The sequence below is a fragment of the Mobula hypostoma genome, chromosome 10, assembly GCF_963921235.1.
Source record: "Mobula hypostoma chromosome 10, sMobHyp1.1, whole genome shotgun sequence".
NCBI lineage: Eukaryota > Metazoa > Chordata > Chondrichthyes > Myliobatiformes > Myliobatidae > Mobula > Mobula hypostoma.
Window position 1 is genome coordinate 11,255,901 of NC_086106.1, and position 16,854 is coordinate 11,272,754.

General features: G+C 46.4%; 1 protein-coding gene across 1 annotated transcript; it reads right to left on the minus strand.

Moving 5' to 3' along the window:
* Positions 1-7,608: 7,608 nt before the first annotated feature.
* LOC134353240 (thioredoxin-like) lies at positions 7,609-7,935 on the minus strand. The gene has a single exon (XM_063061270.1). The coding sequence runs from the start codon at positions 7,933-7,935 to the stop codon at positions 7,609-7,611; it is 327 nt and encodes a 108-aa protein (XP_062917340.1).
* Positions 7,936-16,854: the final 8,919 nt, after the last annotated feature.

Sequence of the window (16,854 nt, forward strand, 5' to 3'; positions counted from 1 at the left end):
CAGCCCGAAACATCGATCAATCTTTTCCACGGATGCTGCCCGACCTGCTGAGTTCCTCCAGCGTGTTGTGAGTGTTACACTGGGATAGAGATCAGGTGTAGATGTGGATGTGGGAATGATGGATGGAATTTAATCTGGGCCAGTATGAAGTGTTGCACTTTGAGAGATGAAATGCGAAGGGAAATTTCAGAGTTAACGGCGGGACCCTCAACTATTGGTGTCTAAGTTCATAGTTCCCTGGAATGAACGCACAGTTTGATAGGGTGGTAAAGAGGCATGGGGCGTGCTTGCTCTTATTAGTTGAGGCAGAGGGTTCCAGAGTCAGGAAGTTGTGCTACAGCTTTATACAACTCTGGTTAGGCAGCACTGGGAGAACTCGAATCAATTTTGGTCGCCCAGTACATGAAGGATATGGAGGTTCTGGAGAAGGTTTAGAAGAGGTTTACCAGGATGCCAGCTGGATTTGGGGGTGTATTGGGCACGCAGGGAGGGGTAGCACCTCTGGTGAAGGGGCTTGTCATGCCCATTCCAGGGCAGCAGGCTCACCTTTGGTCCCAACTGGACAGCTCTCGCCTGTGGCTGCAAGTACGCATGCAACAGCAGCCAGACTTTGGTGCACCGCTTTGACAGCCAGACTAAACCAAGTGAGGGTAGCTGGCGGGCTTCATATCCCAGTAAGATAAGGACATGTCCCAGCGTGTGAAGTCAGCTCCTGTGGACTGAGCGGATTAGATTATGAGGACACGCAGTCCTCTTTTATTGTCATTTAGTAATACATGCATTAAGAAATGATACAGTATTTTTCCAGAATGATATCACGAAAACACATGACAAACTGACTTAAAATCTAACAAAAACCACATTATTATAACATATAGTTACAACAGTGCAAAGCAATACCGTAATTTGATGAGAACAGACCATGGCACGGTAAAAGTCTCTCGAAAGTCCCATCATCTCACGCAGACAGTAAACCTCCAGTGCTGCCAACTTGCCGATGCAGCATACTGGAAGCATCCGACCACAGTCCGACTCCGAGCCTCCGACCAGCTGTCCGACACCGAGCACCATCTCTGCCGAGCGCTTCAACCCCGGCCCCGGCAACAGGCAAAGACTAGGATTTGGGGCCTTCCCCTCTGGAGATTCTTGATCGCACAGTAGCAGCGGCAGTGAAACAGGCATTTCAGAAGTTTCTCCAGGTGTTCCTCCGTGCTTCTCACAGCTGTCTCCATCAAATCCGGATTGTGCACGGCCCCCTAGTTATACATACGATATTCATTTGGAATGGCCGCGCGCTGTAAGACTTACAGTGAGATCCAACAGCCAGGAAGGCGGTTCTGCAACGCTCCGTGGAGAGCGAAGGCCATGACAATGCACAGAAGACACCATAGTCACCCACTGTAACCAAAGACAACCCCAGTTTGTGACACTTGTTCCTACCACTGGACCTGGACTTCTCAGATTGAGAGAGTGGAACCGGCCCAGTGTAATGGCTTTTCCACGTTAAAAACTCTCCCACACAGGTTTCCCGTCATCGTTGGACACAATGGACAACCACCACCTGGATTAGAGGGCAACTCGGTTGGACAACTAGTGCTGTTTTCTCTGGAGCCATGAAGTCTAAGGGGAGACTTGATAGAAGTTTATAAAATTATGAGAGGAATAAATAGGGTCGATAATGACTATCTTTTATCCCCAGGGTTGATGTCTAGTACAAGAGGGCATGTATATGAGGTGTGGGTGGTGGGGGGATTCAAAGGAGATGTGTGGGGCAAGTTTATAAAAAACACAGTATTGTGGGTCTCTGGAAAGTGCTGCAAAAGTCGGTAATGGAGGAGGATACAATAATGGTGTTTAATAAATTCATAGTATTTACTTACTGCCCGTTGAGCTGCTGACATTTAGAGCAGCAATGAAGATCCTCCATCTGTGAACCATCACACACAGATATAGAAAGATTCTTCATTGCTGCTTCCGTAACAAATTTATTTTTACCATTCAGGGTTGTTAAACCTGAGCTGAACCCCCGAACCTGTAGGATGGGTGGACCACTCTCAGTCTGGCCTCTACCCTTTGACCTGTTTGGCATGGGTGACCCTACCAAGAGCCAAAGCACAAGACCCTGACTCCAGCCAACGTAGCTCTCCAGGTCATTGAGGCACACAAGCCTATAAACCCTACGACAAGGTTGTGGTCCTCTTGGAGGAAGAAGATCTTAGTCAGGCATACAAATAGCAAGAGACCATGTACAGAAAGAAAGGATTAGTTTAATTAGGCACCATTATCTTAATTAGTTTGGCACAACATTGTGGCTGTAATGCCTGTTCCTGTGCTCAGAGGACAGTGACCCTGTGGAATTCTCCATCACTGAAGATCACGGAGGCGATGTTGCTGAATTCATTTGGAGGTACAAAGGGTCAAAAAGATTCAAAGGCTCAGTTATTATCAAAGTGTTTATGCAGTATACAACTCTGAGGTTCGTCTTCTCCAGATAGCCATGAAACAGAGAAAACTATAATGTCCATTCAAAGAAAAACATCAAACCCACCCCCGTACAAAAATACGTCAACATGATCATCAACTCCCAAACTCCCCTCACCCCACAAAAATAAATGCGGTAAGAACATCGACCCCAAACCCCCCTACCCCACACAAAAGGCAATAAGAAAATCAACACCCAAACCCGTGCTACCCCACAAAAAACGCAACAAGAACATTGAACCCCAAAACCCCTCCCCACCCCACACAAAAAAAGAGCGGGCAAAAACACAGAATATAAAAACCATAAGACTGAAAAGGTCCCTAGACCAATTGATAAATGCAGATCCTCGGGAACATCCTCCCACATCATCCGGGCATAAGCAGCATTCAGGATATGGGAGGGTGGGGCCAGACAGAAGTTGAGACGGTGAATCGGCTGTCAGTGAATGGTGGAGCAGGGTCAAAGGGTCCAACTGGCCTACTCCTCCCCTTCTCTGTGAGGTGTCCCTTCCCTCCCCTATCCTACAGGTCGCCCTGGGGTAAGGTGAGGCACCATTAGCACCACCCCGAATCAGGGCCATGTAAAGGCATGGTCGTATGAAGAGCTGGTGCAGATCACAAGTCCTGGTTATGCGACCACTGACACCAGGCAGACAATCTCTGAAGAGTATTGATAATTGTAAAGACTCTGCCCTGAAGAAGGCAATGGCAAACCATTTCTGTAGAAAAATTTGCCAAGAAACCAATGATGATCATGAGACCAAGATCGCCCACTTCATATGACATGGCACGTAATGACGATGATAATTCTATGATAGTTCAAACCAACGCAACCAAAACTTAGTTTGCATCTGTCCAGAGTTAATGCCAAGAATTTGAAACGACTCACAACCAGAGCTGCCCCTGTGCAGATGCTGCCAGGATCAAGTCTCCACAAGTGCTGGTCTTATCCAAGTTCAAAGTAAGTTTATTATCAAACTACATACAGCACTGGGCAAAAGTCTTAGGTATACCGTGGCATGCAAAAGTTTGGGCACCCCTGGTCAAAATTTCTGTTACTGTGAATAGCTAAGCCAGTAAAAGATGACCTGATTTCCAAAAGGCATGAAGTTAAAAATGACAACAGGAATTCTGCAGATGCTGGAAATTCAAGCAACACACATAAAAGTTGCTGGTGAAAGCAGCAGGCCAGGCAGCATCTCTAGGAAGAGGTACAGTCGACGTTTCAGGCCGAGACCCTTCATCAGGACTAACTGAAGGAAGAGTGAGTAAGGGATTTGAAAGTTGGAGGGGGAGGGGGAGATCCAAAATGATAGGAGAAGACAGGAGGGCCGAGAGCTGGACAGGTGATAGGCAAAAGGGATATGAGAGGATCATGGGACAGGAGGTCCGGGAAGAAAGACAAGGGGGGGGCGGACCCAGAGGATGGGCAAGGGGTATAGTCAGAGGGACAGAGGGAGAAAAAGGAGAGAGAGAGAAAGAATGTGTGTATAAAAATAAGTAACAGATGGGGTACGAGGGGGAGGTGGGGCATTAGCGGAAGTTAGAGAAGTCGATGTTCATGCCATCAGGTTGGAGGCTACCCAGACGGAATATAAGGTGTTGTTCCTCCAACCTGAGTGTGGCTTCATCTTTACAGTAGAGGAGGCCGTGGATAGACATGTCAGAATGGGAATGGGATGTGGAATCAAAATGTGTGGCCACTGGGAGATCCTGCTTTCTCTGACGGTGGTTTGGGCACCCTGCATGGTAACACCCCCCTTTGGCAAGTATCACAGCTTGTAAACGCTTCCTGTAGCCAGTTAAGAGTCTTTCAATTCTTGTTTGGGGGATTTTCGCCATTCTTCCTTGCAAAAGGCTTCTAGTTCTGTGAGATTCTTGGGCCGTCTTGCATGCACTGCTCTTTTGAGGTCAAGGCAACACTCACAACACGCTGGAGGAACTCAGCAGGTCGGGCAGCATCCGTGGAAATGATCAGTCAATGTTTCAGGCCGGAACCCTTCGTCAGGACTGTAGAGGGAGGGGGCAGAGGCCCTATGAAGAAGGTGGGGGAGGGTGGGAAGGAGAAGGCTGGTAGGTTCCAGGTGAAAAACCAGTAAGGGGAAAGATAAAGGGGTGAGGGAGGGGAGGCAGGGAGGTGATAGGCAGGAAAGGTGAAGAAGGAATAGGGGAAAACATAATGGGTAGTAGAAGGAGGCAGAACCATGAGGGAGGTGATAGTCAGCTGGTGGAGAGGGGGCAGAGTGACATAGGGATAGAGGAAGGGAGGGGGAGGGAATTACTGGAAGTTGGAGAATTCTATGCTCATACCAAGAGGCTGGAGACTACCTAGATAGTATATGAGGTGTTGCTCCTCCAACCTGAGTTTAGCCTCATCATGGCAGTAGAGGAGGCCATGTATGGACATATCCGAATGAGAATGGGAAGCAGAGTTGAAGTGGGTGGCTACCAGGAGATCCTGTCAGTTGTGGCGAACGGAGCAGACCATCCTTTGCATAAAGACACCCTTACTCGCACAGGTTTCTTACAACTACATAATCATAGAAAAGTACAGAACTGAAACAGGCCATTTGGCCCATCTGGTCCATGTTGAACCTGCCCAATCAACCTGCACCTGGACCATAGCTCTCCACATCCCTGCCATCCACGTACTCATCCAAACTTTTCTCGAACGTTTAAATCAAGCTTGCATGTACCATCTCCTTGTTCAAGAATCACCCATCAGTAGAAAACACTCAAAGCATTTACCCTGTTGCGTCTCACTGAGATCTTTACATATGTCAATATCTCTCAAGACATTTTTAAATCACCCAAGATGATAGCTGGGTCTCGCTATAAATAGGCACCTCCTATAGTGTTGCACACTCTCAAGGATATAAAAAAGACCGAGATCAGATCACATCTGTACCGGGAACTGCAGCGGACACAGGTTTTGATTAGCATTCAGTGGTGTGTTTTCTATCTGGATTGGCATTCTATTCTGAGAATGTGAAGGAAACTCTGTATTAATTATGCTAGTAATTCAGTTTGGGTGACGGGGTGGAGATACGTCTCTACCGAAAGAGGTGCAAAGCAACACACACAAAACGCCCGAGGAACTCAGCAGGCCAGGCAGCATTTATGGAAAGGAGTAAACAGTCGATTTCGAGCCAAGATCCTTTTTCCGGACTGTGCTGCAAGGGGTGGGGGGGGGGGGGTGATGCCAGGATAAAAAGGTGTCGGGTGGGAAAGAGGCTTGCTGGAAGATGATAGGTGAAACCAAGTGGGTGGGAAAGGTCAAGGACTGGGAAATAAAGAATCTGATAGGGGAGGAGAGTGGACCACAGGAAAAAGGGAAGGAGGTGTAAAGCACTTCTTCCCTCCACTGACCTGCTTACCTCCCCACGCCCCCCACCCCGAATCAGGGTCGCATGAAGCCACGGAGCAGGTGGCGGACGGTCGCCGAGCAGATCACAAGTCCTGGTTATGCGACCACTGACGCCAGGCAGACAATCTCTGAAATATTGATAATGGCTGGGGTCACCCGTCTTGTAAAGACACTGCCCAGAAGAAAGCAAACTACTTCTGTGGAAAAACGTGCCAAGAACAATCGTGGTCAAAGACCATGATCACCTGCATCGTACTGTTAGTTGCCTCTAAGCCTCTACTCACTGAAATTCAGAAGAATGAGGGGTGACCTCATTGAAACCTATCGAATGGTGAACAGCCTCGATAGAGTGAATGTGGAGAGGATGCTTCCTGTGGTGGGAGGGTCCAAGACCAGAGTACTGTACACAGCCTCAGAATAGAGGGGCGCCCCTTCAGAGGCAGAACTTCTTTAGTCAGAGAGTGGCGAATCTGTGGAATGCATTCACTGACACAGGCAGCTGTGGAGGCCAGGTCACTGGGCAATTTAAGGCAGAGTCTGGTAGATTCTTGTTTCATCGGGGTTTGAAAAAATATGGGGAGAAGGCAGGGGGCGGGGCTGAGAGAGAAATGGATCAGCCTGGATTGATTTATTTATTTATTGAGATACAGCGCCACACCACCCTGCAATCCCCCAATTTAACCCTAGCCTAATGATGGGACGATTTAGGCTACCAATTAACCTACCAACCGGTAGGCCTTCGGACTTTGGGAGGAAACTGGAGCACCCGGAGGAAACCCACGTGGTCACAGGGAGAACGTAGAATCGAACCTGGGTCACTGGTACTGTAAGGCGTTGGGCTAACCACTACACTACTGTGCTGATGAAATGGTGGAGCAGACTCGATGGGCCAAATGGCCTCATCCTGCTCCTATATCCTATGATCTTATAATCATGATGATAACTAATTCCACCCATACCTATGATCTTATAATCATGATAATTAATTCCATCCCATATCTATGATCTTATAATCATGATAACTAATTCCACCCGTATCTATAATCTTATAATCATGATGATATCTAATTCCATCCATATCTATGATTTTATAATCATGATAACTAATTCCATCCCATTCCCAACCTGTCCTTATCTAAAATGTTAATATAGCCGTTAAAAATAAACTGGCCAGTTGACCGATTCTGTGGTGTGAGAAACAGTTAATTGATTAGGTCAATAAACCTTCAGTTGTACCCCCACAGTGTGCCGCCTGATTTGCTGAACACCTCCTGTAGTTTGTCCTTACTACAGATTTTCTTAATGGAATACTGCCATTTAAGTTTCTCTTGCAAGCATCATACACATTTGCCTTCTTCAAAACCACTAATTCTTAATTGGTAGAGGAAGTCGCACAGTTGAATTAAAGTTGCCCCAGTTGTATTGGAGGTGATCCACGTCGCCCGTTGGGACAACTGAGGTCGGGCACTAAGTAATGATTAACACACACACACATACAATGCTGGAGGAACTCCGCAGGTCAGGGGGTATCTATGGAAATAAACAAACAGTCGATATCTCGGCAGGCATATTGTCATCTCTCCAGCATTTTGTGTATCTAGCCTCTATAAAGATACCCATATATATAGTGTTTAAAGACCATCTTGCTTAATTTCTCTACATTGTAATTTTTAGTTGCGGATTTCTTTCTTCCAGGGTAATCCTGCGCAAGGCAGAAAAGTCAAACCTCAAGTTTATTTTTTATTCCCATCCCTTCTGCTCTAATTTTTATCGGTCAGCTCATCCAGTAGGCGCTCCAGCTTCTCCCGCTTCGTCCCCGAGAACTCTCCCACCTTCTTCGACCGCTTGAAGAAGTGGAAGGTGGGCATGCAGGTGATGCCGGCCGAGCGGGCCAGCGGCTCCGCGTCGTCCACGTCCACCTCCACGAAGGTCACGCCGGTGAGCTGCTCGGACAGGTTGTAGAAGTGCGGGCGGATCATCCGGCAGTTGTGGCACCACTCGGCCGAATACATGACGGCCACAAGCTTCTCCGTCTGGCTCAATAGGGTCTGGAACTGCGAGGCATCCTCCACGTGTTTCACCACCATGCTGCTTCCGCCTCCGACTGGCCACGCCCTCCCCTCCCCCCACCTATTCTGACGTCATCCGCCAGTGCCTGATTTTCATTGGCTATTCACGACGGTTACTTTTTTTAAATTCAGGGAGCGGAGGCGTCTTGTTTGCGGTCATTGGCTGAAATGTGGATGATTGACGTTGCGAGGAGCCTATTAGAAAGACGCGGTTTAAAGTCCCCGCGAAAACTGAATTTGGGAACGTTGAAAGTGCTTTTTTCCCCCCAAGGTGATGGAAATGCTGGAAACACTCAGAAGTCCGGCAGTATCTGGAGATGGGGATGCTGGAATCTGGAGCAACACACCAGGTCCTGGATTAGGGCGTAGATAGTCAAGAGGTCGAAGATCACCCCCCACCCCACCATAGGACCCGCTATATTTTTGTTACTTGCCTAGAAATCGCCCATTTCCCCTCCCCTCCCCTATTCCATCCAATTGCTATAGCTATATACATTTCACCACCCCTCCTCCGCGTCTGGTTCTTTCTGCCTCTCACCCTGTCCTGATGGTTCGCATCAGCTCCCCTCGTACTTGCCAGTTTCCGGCACTGGCGCCCATTTACAACCCGAAGGAAAGGCCTTGGCCCGAAACGTTTATTCCTCTCAGTGGATGCTGGCTGGCCCGGGTTCCTGCGGCTCTTGATTTCCAGCCACCGCAGAATCTCTTGTGCTTACGGTTATCCTCTGCGTCCCTGTTTTTCACCCTCAAGCAGCTGTCTCCACCCTCGCCCTCCTACCTCCCCCTAACACACCTAGCCTGAACTGCCGACCATTCTTCATCATCTCCACACAGCTCGCTTCTGTCTCCAGGGTCGCTGTCCAATTGAACCTCCTTATTATGGCATTTTTTTTATTTCTGGAGATTAGTTAGAGTCCTGTCATAGGTAGTATAGGTTTTAGGGGCCTTAATTTCAAAGCTTTATGTTTCTGTTATTTAGCCCTCTTTCTGCCTGTTGCTACTGGGGCTACTGCTTGTCCCCTGTCCTGCGATTCCTGGGCTGTGGGGTCCCCGGAGGAGGTGGGGAGGGGGGGAGGTTGCCTTGACCCTCATGTACCGGCACGCCGTGTCTATCTGTCCGTCCCAACCTGCGTGGGGAGAAATGCCGGAGTTGACGATGACCCGCCGTCTGGGATGGATCCTGAGTCTGAAATGGACCCGAGATCCAAGGTGGAAGCATAGACCCCTTCTCTTTATCTTCTCCCCCCCCCCAGTCCTGATACAAGGTTTCAACCCAAAACAGTGGCAATTTCTCCCTCCCCTCCCCCACTGAGTCCCTCCAGCAGATAGTTTGTTGCTCCAGATTCCGGTATCCGCCGTCTTCTGTGCCACCTTTTCTCACTCGTCCCTCTGCTCCAGCGTCCTTTTGTATTAGCACGGGTTGTTATCTTCTGCACGCTAGTTGAACGCCCCAGTCGGGCGGTCTTTCACTGATTCTGTTGTGGTTATAGATTTATTGAGTTTGCCCGCAGGAAAATGAACCTCAGGGTTGCCTAGGGTGACATAAAGTTTAGTGACAACTTTGAACACAAGCTGCTTGCCTCAACTCATCCAGTAAGATTGAAATGTTTGCTGCAGATGATGCAAATCCTGATCTAAAATGGAAGATGGCTGGATATGCTCAACGGGCCGAGCAGCGACTGCGGGCAAAGGAACCGAGTTAGAGATTCGGGCTGCAGTGAAGAGCCAATTGGAGGCTCCCGCAGAAGCTGTTAGGCAGAGCCCAGTCCCTCAGTATCCTGGACCGTGGAGGCGTCACAGTGACGGCCAGACGTTTCCAGTAGGTCCCCTCGTGTGTACTCCAGGATCTCGGAATGAGCCGGCTGGCAGCATGGGCTTCCCGTCTTCTCCCTAAATTGGAAGACAAGTGAGTTTCTTTCTGTGCTGCGTGTTCCTGTGATTGAAGATTATGCAGACCAAAGCTCAAAGTAAACTTTATTATCAGAGTACATACGTGTCACCACATCCGAGATACTTTTGCCAGCAAGGAAATCTATAGAGCAGTAAGTTAACAGGATAAATGAACAACAAACTGTGCAGATATAAATAATCGGCAATAAATAACAAGCATGAAATGACAAGATAAAGAGCCCTTAAAGTGAGACCATTGGTTGTGGGGACACCAGAAATAGAATGAGTGTAGTTACACACACACACAGATTGCTGGTGAACGCAGCAGGCCAGGCGGCATCTCTAGGAAGAGGTACAGTCGAAGTTTCGGGCCGAGACCCTTCGTCAGGACTAACTGAAGGAAGAGCTAGTAAGAGATTTGAAAGTGGGAGGGGGAGAGGGAGATCCGAAATGATAGGAGAAGACAGGAGGGGGAGGGATGGAGCCAAGAGCTGGACAGGTGATTGGCAAAAGGGATATGAGAGGATCATGGGACAGGAGGCCTAGGGAGAAAGACAAGGGTGGGGGAACCCAGAGGATGGGCAAGGGGTATAGTGAGAGGGACAGAGGGAGAAAAAGGAGAGAGAGAAGAAAAAAATTAATAATAAATAAATAGACTGCAGTCTAAGCACACATCCCTGTGGTGCTCCTGTGCTGATGGAGATTGGGGAGATGTTTTGGCCAATCAGAAATGATGGGACTGAGCTGTGACACCTTGTTCGAAACAGTGTTACTTGAAGGAAGGTAAATTTTAAACTATTCTACAGAGTAGATTGAGACACTGAGGCTGTCTACAAGAAGGGTCAGAGCTGTCTCTATTTCCTGAAGAGACTGAGGTCCTTTAACATCTGCCGGACGATGCTGAGGATGTTCTACGAGTCTGTGGTGGCCAGTGCTATCATGTTTGCTGTTGTGAGCTGGGGCAGCAGGCTGAAGGTAGCAGACACCAACAGAATCAACAGACTCATTGGTAAGGCCAGTGATGTTGTGGGGATGGAACTGGACTCCCTCACGGTGGTGTCTGAAAAGAGGATGCTGTCCAAGTTGCATGCCATCTTGGACAATGTCTCCCATCCACTACATAATGTACTGGGTGAGCACAGTAGTACATTCAGACAGAGACTCATTCCACCGAGATGCAACACAGAGCGTCATAGGAAGTCATTCCTGCCTGTGGCCATCAAACTTTACAACTCCTCCCTTGGAGGGTCAGACACCCTGAGCCAATAGGCTGGTCCTGGACTTATTTCATAATTTACTGGCATAATTTACATATTACTATTTAACTATTTATGGTTCTATTACTATTTATTATTTATCGTGCAACTGTAACGAAAACCAATTTCCCCCAGGATCAATAAAATATGACTATGACTATGGAGACGTGGAGACAAATGTGGAAGGCGAGTGAGAGCTCAGTGCCAACTGCCTTCCTTTGGATCACTGCTGGAGAAGGAATCTGTGAGTGGCCTATCATGTGTGACTCACTGGGGGGCAGGTGGGTAGGTCTCGTTGCCTCATGTGGTGTCCCTCCCTTTCAGTGTCATCTTAGGATGGTATCGTAGTTCTGCATTTATACATTGGACTATTGTGTTTATGGACTGTGGGCTTTTTTTTCTGACTGGTGGTTTTTATATTCTGTGTTTTTTTTTATCACCCGTTCCTTTTCCGTTTTGTTGTTCGAAGGGATTAATGTGTTGTTAGTTTTTTTTGTGCGGGGGAAGGGTTGTTTGAGGGGGGGGGTCGAATTTCCTATTCTGGTTTTGTGCAAAGGGAGGGGTTTTGGGGGTTGATGTATGTGTGTGTGGGGGGTGGTTTTGCTATTCCTTTCTGGGCAACTTTCATGTTCTTCCCTTGTTTTGTGGCTATCTGGAAAAGATGAATCTCAGAGTTGTATACGGATACGTGCTTTGGTAATAAATGAACCTTTGAACTTGCCAGTGAGAAAGTGGCCGCTCTGAAACAAGCTGTCTTTTCATGCCTAGAGCAGACTTGTACACCAGTTCATTTCAATGCAAATCAGATGGCTTCCTTCCAGAGAATCCTTTGTTCTAAATTGCTGGGTTGCTTCAGCGGAGCAGTAGTGACTCAGAAACACAAGAAAGTCTGCGGGTTCCGGAAATCCAAAGCTACGCACACTAAAACTGGAGGAGCTCCCCCTCTTCCCCCTCCCGGGGGGAGGAATCTGCTGAGGTTTGAACTGTTTAATTGCCAGTCCAGATTGAAACGGTTGGGGTGTCGTGGTTGGAGGCGAGAAACAGGCTGGTTTGGCTCGCTACTCTGTGGGGTTTGCTCAACTCTGTGCTGGGCTGAAGCCTTCTCAATTGGTTTCTGTAGACTTCAGAAATGACCCGGATCGGGGCCGTACCCTCCAAATATCCGAACCTGCCTCTTGGTTTTTTTGCACTACCTTACTTTCCATTTTTCTATTTTCTATTTATGATTTATAATTTAAAATTTTAATATTTACCAATTTTTACTATTCTTAATACTTAATATTTGTAATCCAGGGAGTGGGAAGCGCAGAATCAAATATCGCTGTGATGATTGTACATTCTAGTACCAATTGTTTGACGACAATAAAATATAAAGTATAGAGAGAGAGGTGAATAGAGATAGAGCTAGATGGAGAGACAGATAGAGATAGAGATAGTGAAATATGGATATATAGAGAGAGATCCAATATAGATATAGATAGAATTTACATTGAACTCACTGCAAATAAATTCCAATGGGACTGTAAGGCTGCGGTGATGCCTGGTATCACAGACTGTTTGCTTGCTTTATTGTTTTAAATGGGTTCTGTTGGGTTTCTTTGTTTTGTGGCTGCCTGTAAGGAGATGAATCTCAAAGTTGCATACAGTCTACATACTGTCATAATAAATGTACTTTGAACTTTTGAACTTTGGAAAGGAAGGGGGAAGAAGCCAGAATAGGATAGTGAGGAGGAGGTGTAGTAAACTCCAACCTGATGGCATGAACATCGATTTCTTTAACTTGAGTAACTTTTCCCCGTCTCACTTTGATACTTTTCCATTCCTGATTCTGGCTCCCCTCTGACCCGTTCTCTTCTCCTCACCTGCCCATCACCTTCCTCTGGTGCCCCTCCCTTTCTCCCATGGTCCACTGTCCTCTCCTATCAGATTCCTCCTTCTTCAGACCTTTCCCTCTTCCACCTATCACTTCATCCTCCCACTCCCACACCAACTCACCAACCACCCTCCCTCCTCACCTGGTTTCACCTGTCACCTTGTACACCCTCCCCTCCCCCACCACCTTATTCTCCCTTCCTTTCCACTACAGGTGAAAGGTCTCAGCCCAAGTTAAATCACTCTATTCCTCTTCATAGATGCTGCCTGACTTGCTGAGTTCCTCCAGCATTTTGTGTGTCACTCAAAGTTTCCAGTGCCTGCAGAATTTCTTGCATCCATGATTTTCAACTGCATCAGCTCCATTTTCTATACATGTGCCCATATAACACAAGCAATTTCTTATTTGCTTACTTTTATTCTTTGTACGATTTGCTTTATTTCCCTGCACGTTGGGTGTTTGACGGTCTCCTATTTTTGAATGGGTTCTATTGGGTTTCTTTGTTTTGTGGCTGCTCGTAAAGAGCCGAATCTCAAGGCCTGTATATAGTATAAGTACTTTGATGATAAATGTACTTTGAACTTTGAACTCCACCTCTTCCAATCCTAGAGAAAGGTTAGAGTTCCCTTGACCTCAACTTCCACCCTACCAATCTCCACACTCAGAATCAGAATCAGGTTTAATATCACCTGCATATTGTCGTGAAACTTGTTAACTTAGCGGCAGCTGTACAATGCACTATAACAGAGAGAAAAATAAATATGTAAATCAATTATTGCAAGTGTATATATATATATATCTATATATATATATTAAATAGTTAAATTAAAAATAGTGCAAAGCAGAAATAATTTTTTTTTAAAGTGGGTTCAATGTCCATTTAGGAATCTATGACAGAGGGGAAGAAGCTGTTCCTGAATCGCTGAGTGTGTGCCTTCAGGCTTCTGTACCTCCTCCCTGATGGTAACAGAGAGAAGAGGGTCTGCAATGCTCACTGTAGGGTCTGCTTTACGCTCCAGAAAACAAATGCAGAGACGGTGACCGTTCTGCTGAACACTTTCACAAGGTTGACCTAAGCATCATCAGAGGCCTCTCCAACTCACTCCTACTCTGGATAAAGAGATTCCTCCTCATCTCCGCTGTAAATGGACACCCCTCTATTCTGAGACTGTGCTCTCTGGTCTGTGACTCACCCAACAGAGGAACATCCTCTCCACATCCACTCTGTTTAGGCCTTGGAACATCCGATAGGTTTCAAAGAAATCTCCCCTCATTCTTCTAAATTCCAGCAAGTAAAGGGCCAGAGCCATCAATTGTTCCTTGTACAATAAGCCTTTCATTCCCAGAATCATTCTTGTGAAGTTTCCCTGAACCCTGTCCAATGTCAGCACATCCTTTCTTAAGTAAGCTGCCCATAACTGCTCACAATACTCCAAGTGAAGCCTCGCCAATTCCTTATAAAGTCTCGGCATTAAATCCTTGCTTTTTGTATTTTAGTCCTCTTGAAAGGAATGCTAACATTGCATTTGCCTTCCTCACCACTGAATCAACCTGCAAATTAACCCTTAGAGAATCCTACTCGAGGACTCCCAAGTCCCTTTGCAACTCAGATATTTGAATTTTCTCCCCAGTTACAAAATAGTCTCTGCTTTTATTCCTTCTTCCAACGTGCATGACCGTATACTTCCCGGCTCTGTATTCCATCTGCCACTTCTTTGCCCTTTCTCCTAATCCAAGTCTTTCTGCAGCCTCCCTGATTCCTCAACACTACCTGCCCCTCCACCTGTCTTCATATCATGCAAACTTGATCACAAAGCCATCAATTCCATCATACAAATTATTGACATACAATGTAAAAAGAAGCAGTCCCATCATTGACTCCTGAGGAACACCACTAGTCACCAGAGGACAATCAGAAAAGGCTCTATTCATTCCCACTGTTTGCCTCATCACCCAATGCTTTATCCATGCTAGTGTCTTCCCTTATAATGCCATGGGCTCTAATCTTGTTAAGCAGTCTCAAGTGCAGTACGTTGTCAGAGGCCTTCTGAAAATCCATGTACACAACATCCACTGATTCTCTTTTGCCTTGTTTGATATTTCTTGAAAGAATTCTCTCAGATTTATCAGGCAAGATTTTTCCTTATGGAAACCATGCTGACTATGGCTTGTTTCATCATGTGCCTCCAGATATCCTGAAACAACATCCTTAACAATCGACTCCAACATCTTCCCAACCACTGAGGTCAGATTAACTGGTCTATAATTTCCTTTCTTCTGCTTCTCTCCCTTTTAGAAGAGTGGAGTGATGTTTGCAATTTTCCAGTCTTTTGGAACCATTCCAGAATCTATTGATCCTTGAAAGATTATTACCTGTTCTTCCACAATATCTTCAGCCACCTCTTTCGGAGCCCTGTGTTTAGTTCATCTCACTCAGGCTTTCCACTTTCCCAAGCACCTTTTCCCTAGTAATAACAACTTCACACACTTCTGCCCTTTGACACTCGAACTTCCAGCCTGCTTCTACTGTCTCCACAGTGAAGGCTAATGCAAAATACTTATTCAGTTCATCCACCGTTTCCTTGTCCCCCATTACTATCCCTCCAGCATCATTTTCCAGCTATCTAATATCTACTCTTGCCTCTCTTTTACTCTTGAACATTGCTCATTCCGCCAACTTGAAGTAATCCGTAGCCACTTCTCTGCCTCCAGCGTCCACCTCTTTGTTGTCCTTATCTCTGGAAACTTGCTCTTTAGCCTCTGCCTGTTTGCAGGTAAGAGAAGGAGATCCAGGTGATCAGATTTCCCAAAATGTGGTCTAAGTATGGAATGGTAGGCATTGCTAATCGTGGGGTAGTGTGCTGGGACCCCTGGTGCTGCAGGTTATATGCTGATGATAATTCGGCGGAGCCTGAGTATGATTTGAAATGCATCAGGGTACGCTGTTTCTTGTTTGATGATGGCAGCATTCAATATCTCGAGTATGCGATTATGTCGGCATTTGGCGGTATGTAAACTGTGGTTAGGAGAATTCTCTTGGTAAGTAGAATGGTCAGCACTGTTTCATTAAATGTTCCAGGCTGGAGGAACAACAGTACGACAAAACACCGCACTTGAGCATCACAAAGAGTTTATAACGAAGCACAGACCATCATCTTTTGCCATCTCCAAATCAGCATTTCAGTCTTTTCTATGTATCGAGAAGCCTTCGAGTCTTACTAATGCATGCGCTCTGTTTGGAGTGAGCCATGTCTCTGTGAAACAGAGCACAGCAATTCCTCATTTCCCTCTGATACAGCAATCATGCCCTTGGGTAGTTAATCTTGTTCTGCAGTGACTGTACATTTGCTGACAAAATGCTGGGTAGAGGGAGTCTCATTCCTTTGCGTTCCAGCCTGGCTTGGAGCCTAGTGCAGTCCATATGGAGTCTGCCTCCTGCATGACTTCCTGCATTGTCAGCTTGCATTTGAAATAATTTAAGTTGACCGTGGTCCATATGGGAACCTCCCAATTTTCCATAGTGAAGGATAACTCCTACCTATGACAGTATGCTCCAAACACTGTTCCCTCTAAGCTGTGCTGGTGCGTATCCGCACATTGACTGAAATGCTCCCACGCACGTAGCCTTTGTTGCCACGCAGCTGGAATTTTCTTTTATAAATTCTGACTTTGATACTGCGCCTATTATTCAGTTCTTCCAGTTTTCGTGTGATCACTTCGATAATAGATTTCTTGACAATGAATTAAGAGAATGACAAGCTTTTGACCCTGTTGCTATAGGAAACACAAACAATCTTGAATTTGGAAAAGAGAATGTTGTACGACTAAATTTTTAAAAAAATACTCTGCTACTATTAGGAACTACAATGAAAGTGTTGCATCAAAAGTATCATGGCAATACTGTTATTTCAAATTTGT

Bases quoted from the DNA above. Each gene is read 5' to 3' on its own strand.
- LOC134353240 (XM_063061270.1), bottom strand. From the start codon at position 7,935: ATGGTGGTGAAACACGTGGAGGATGCCTCGCAGTTCCAGACCCTATTG.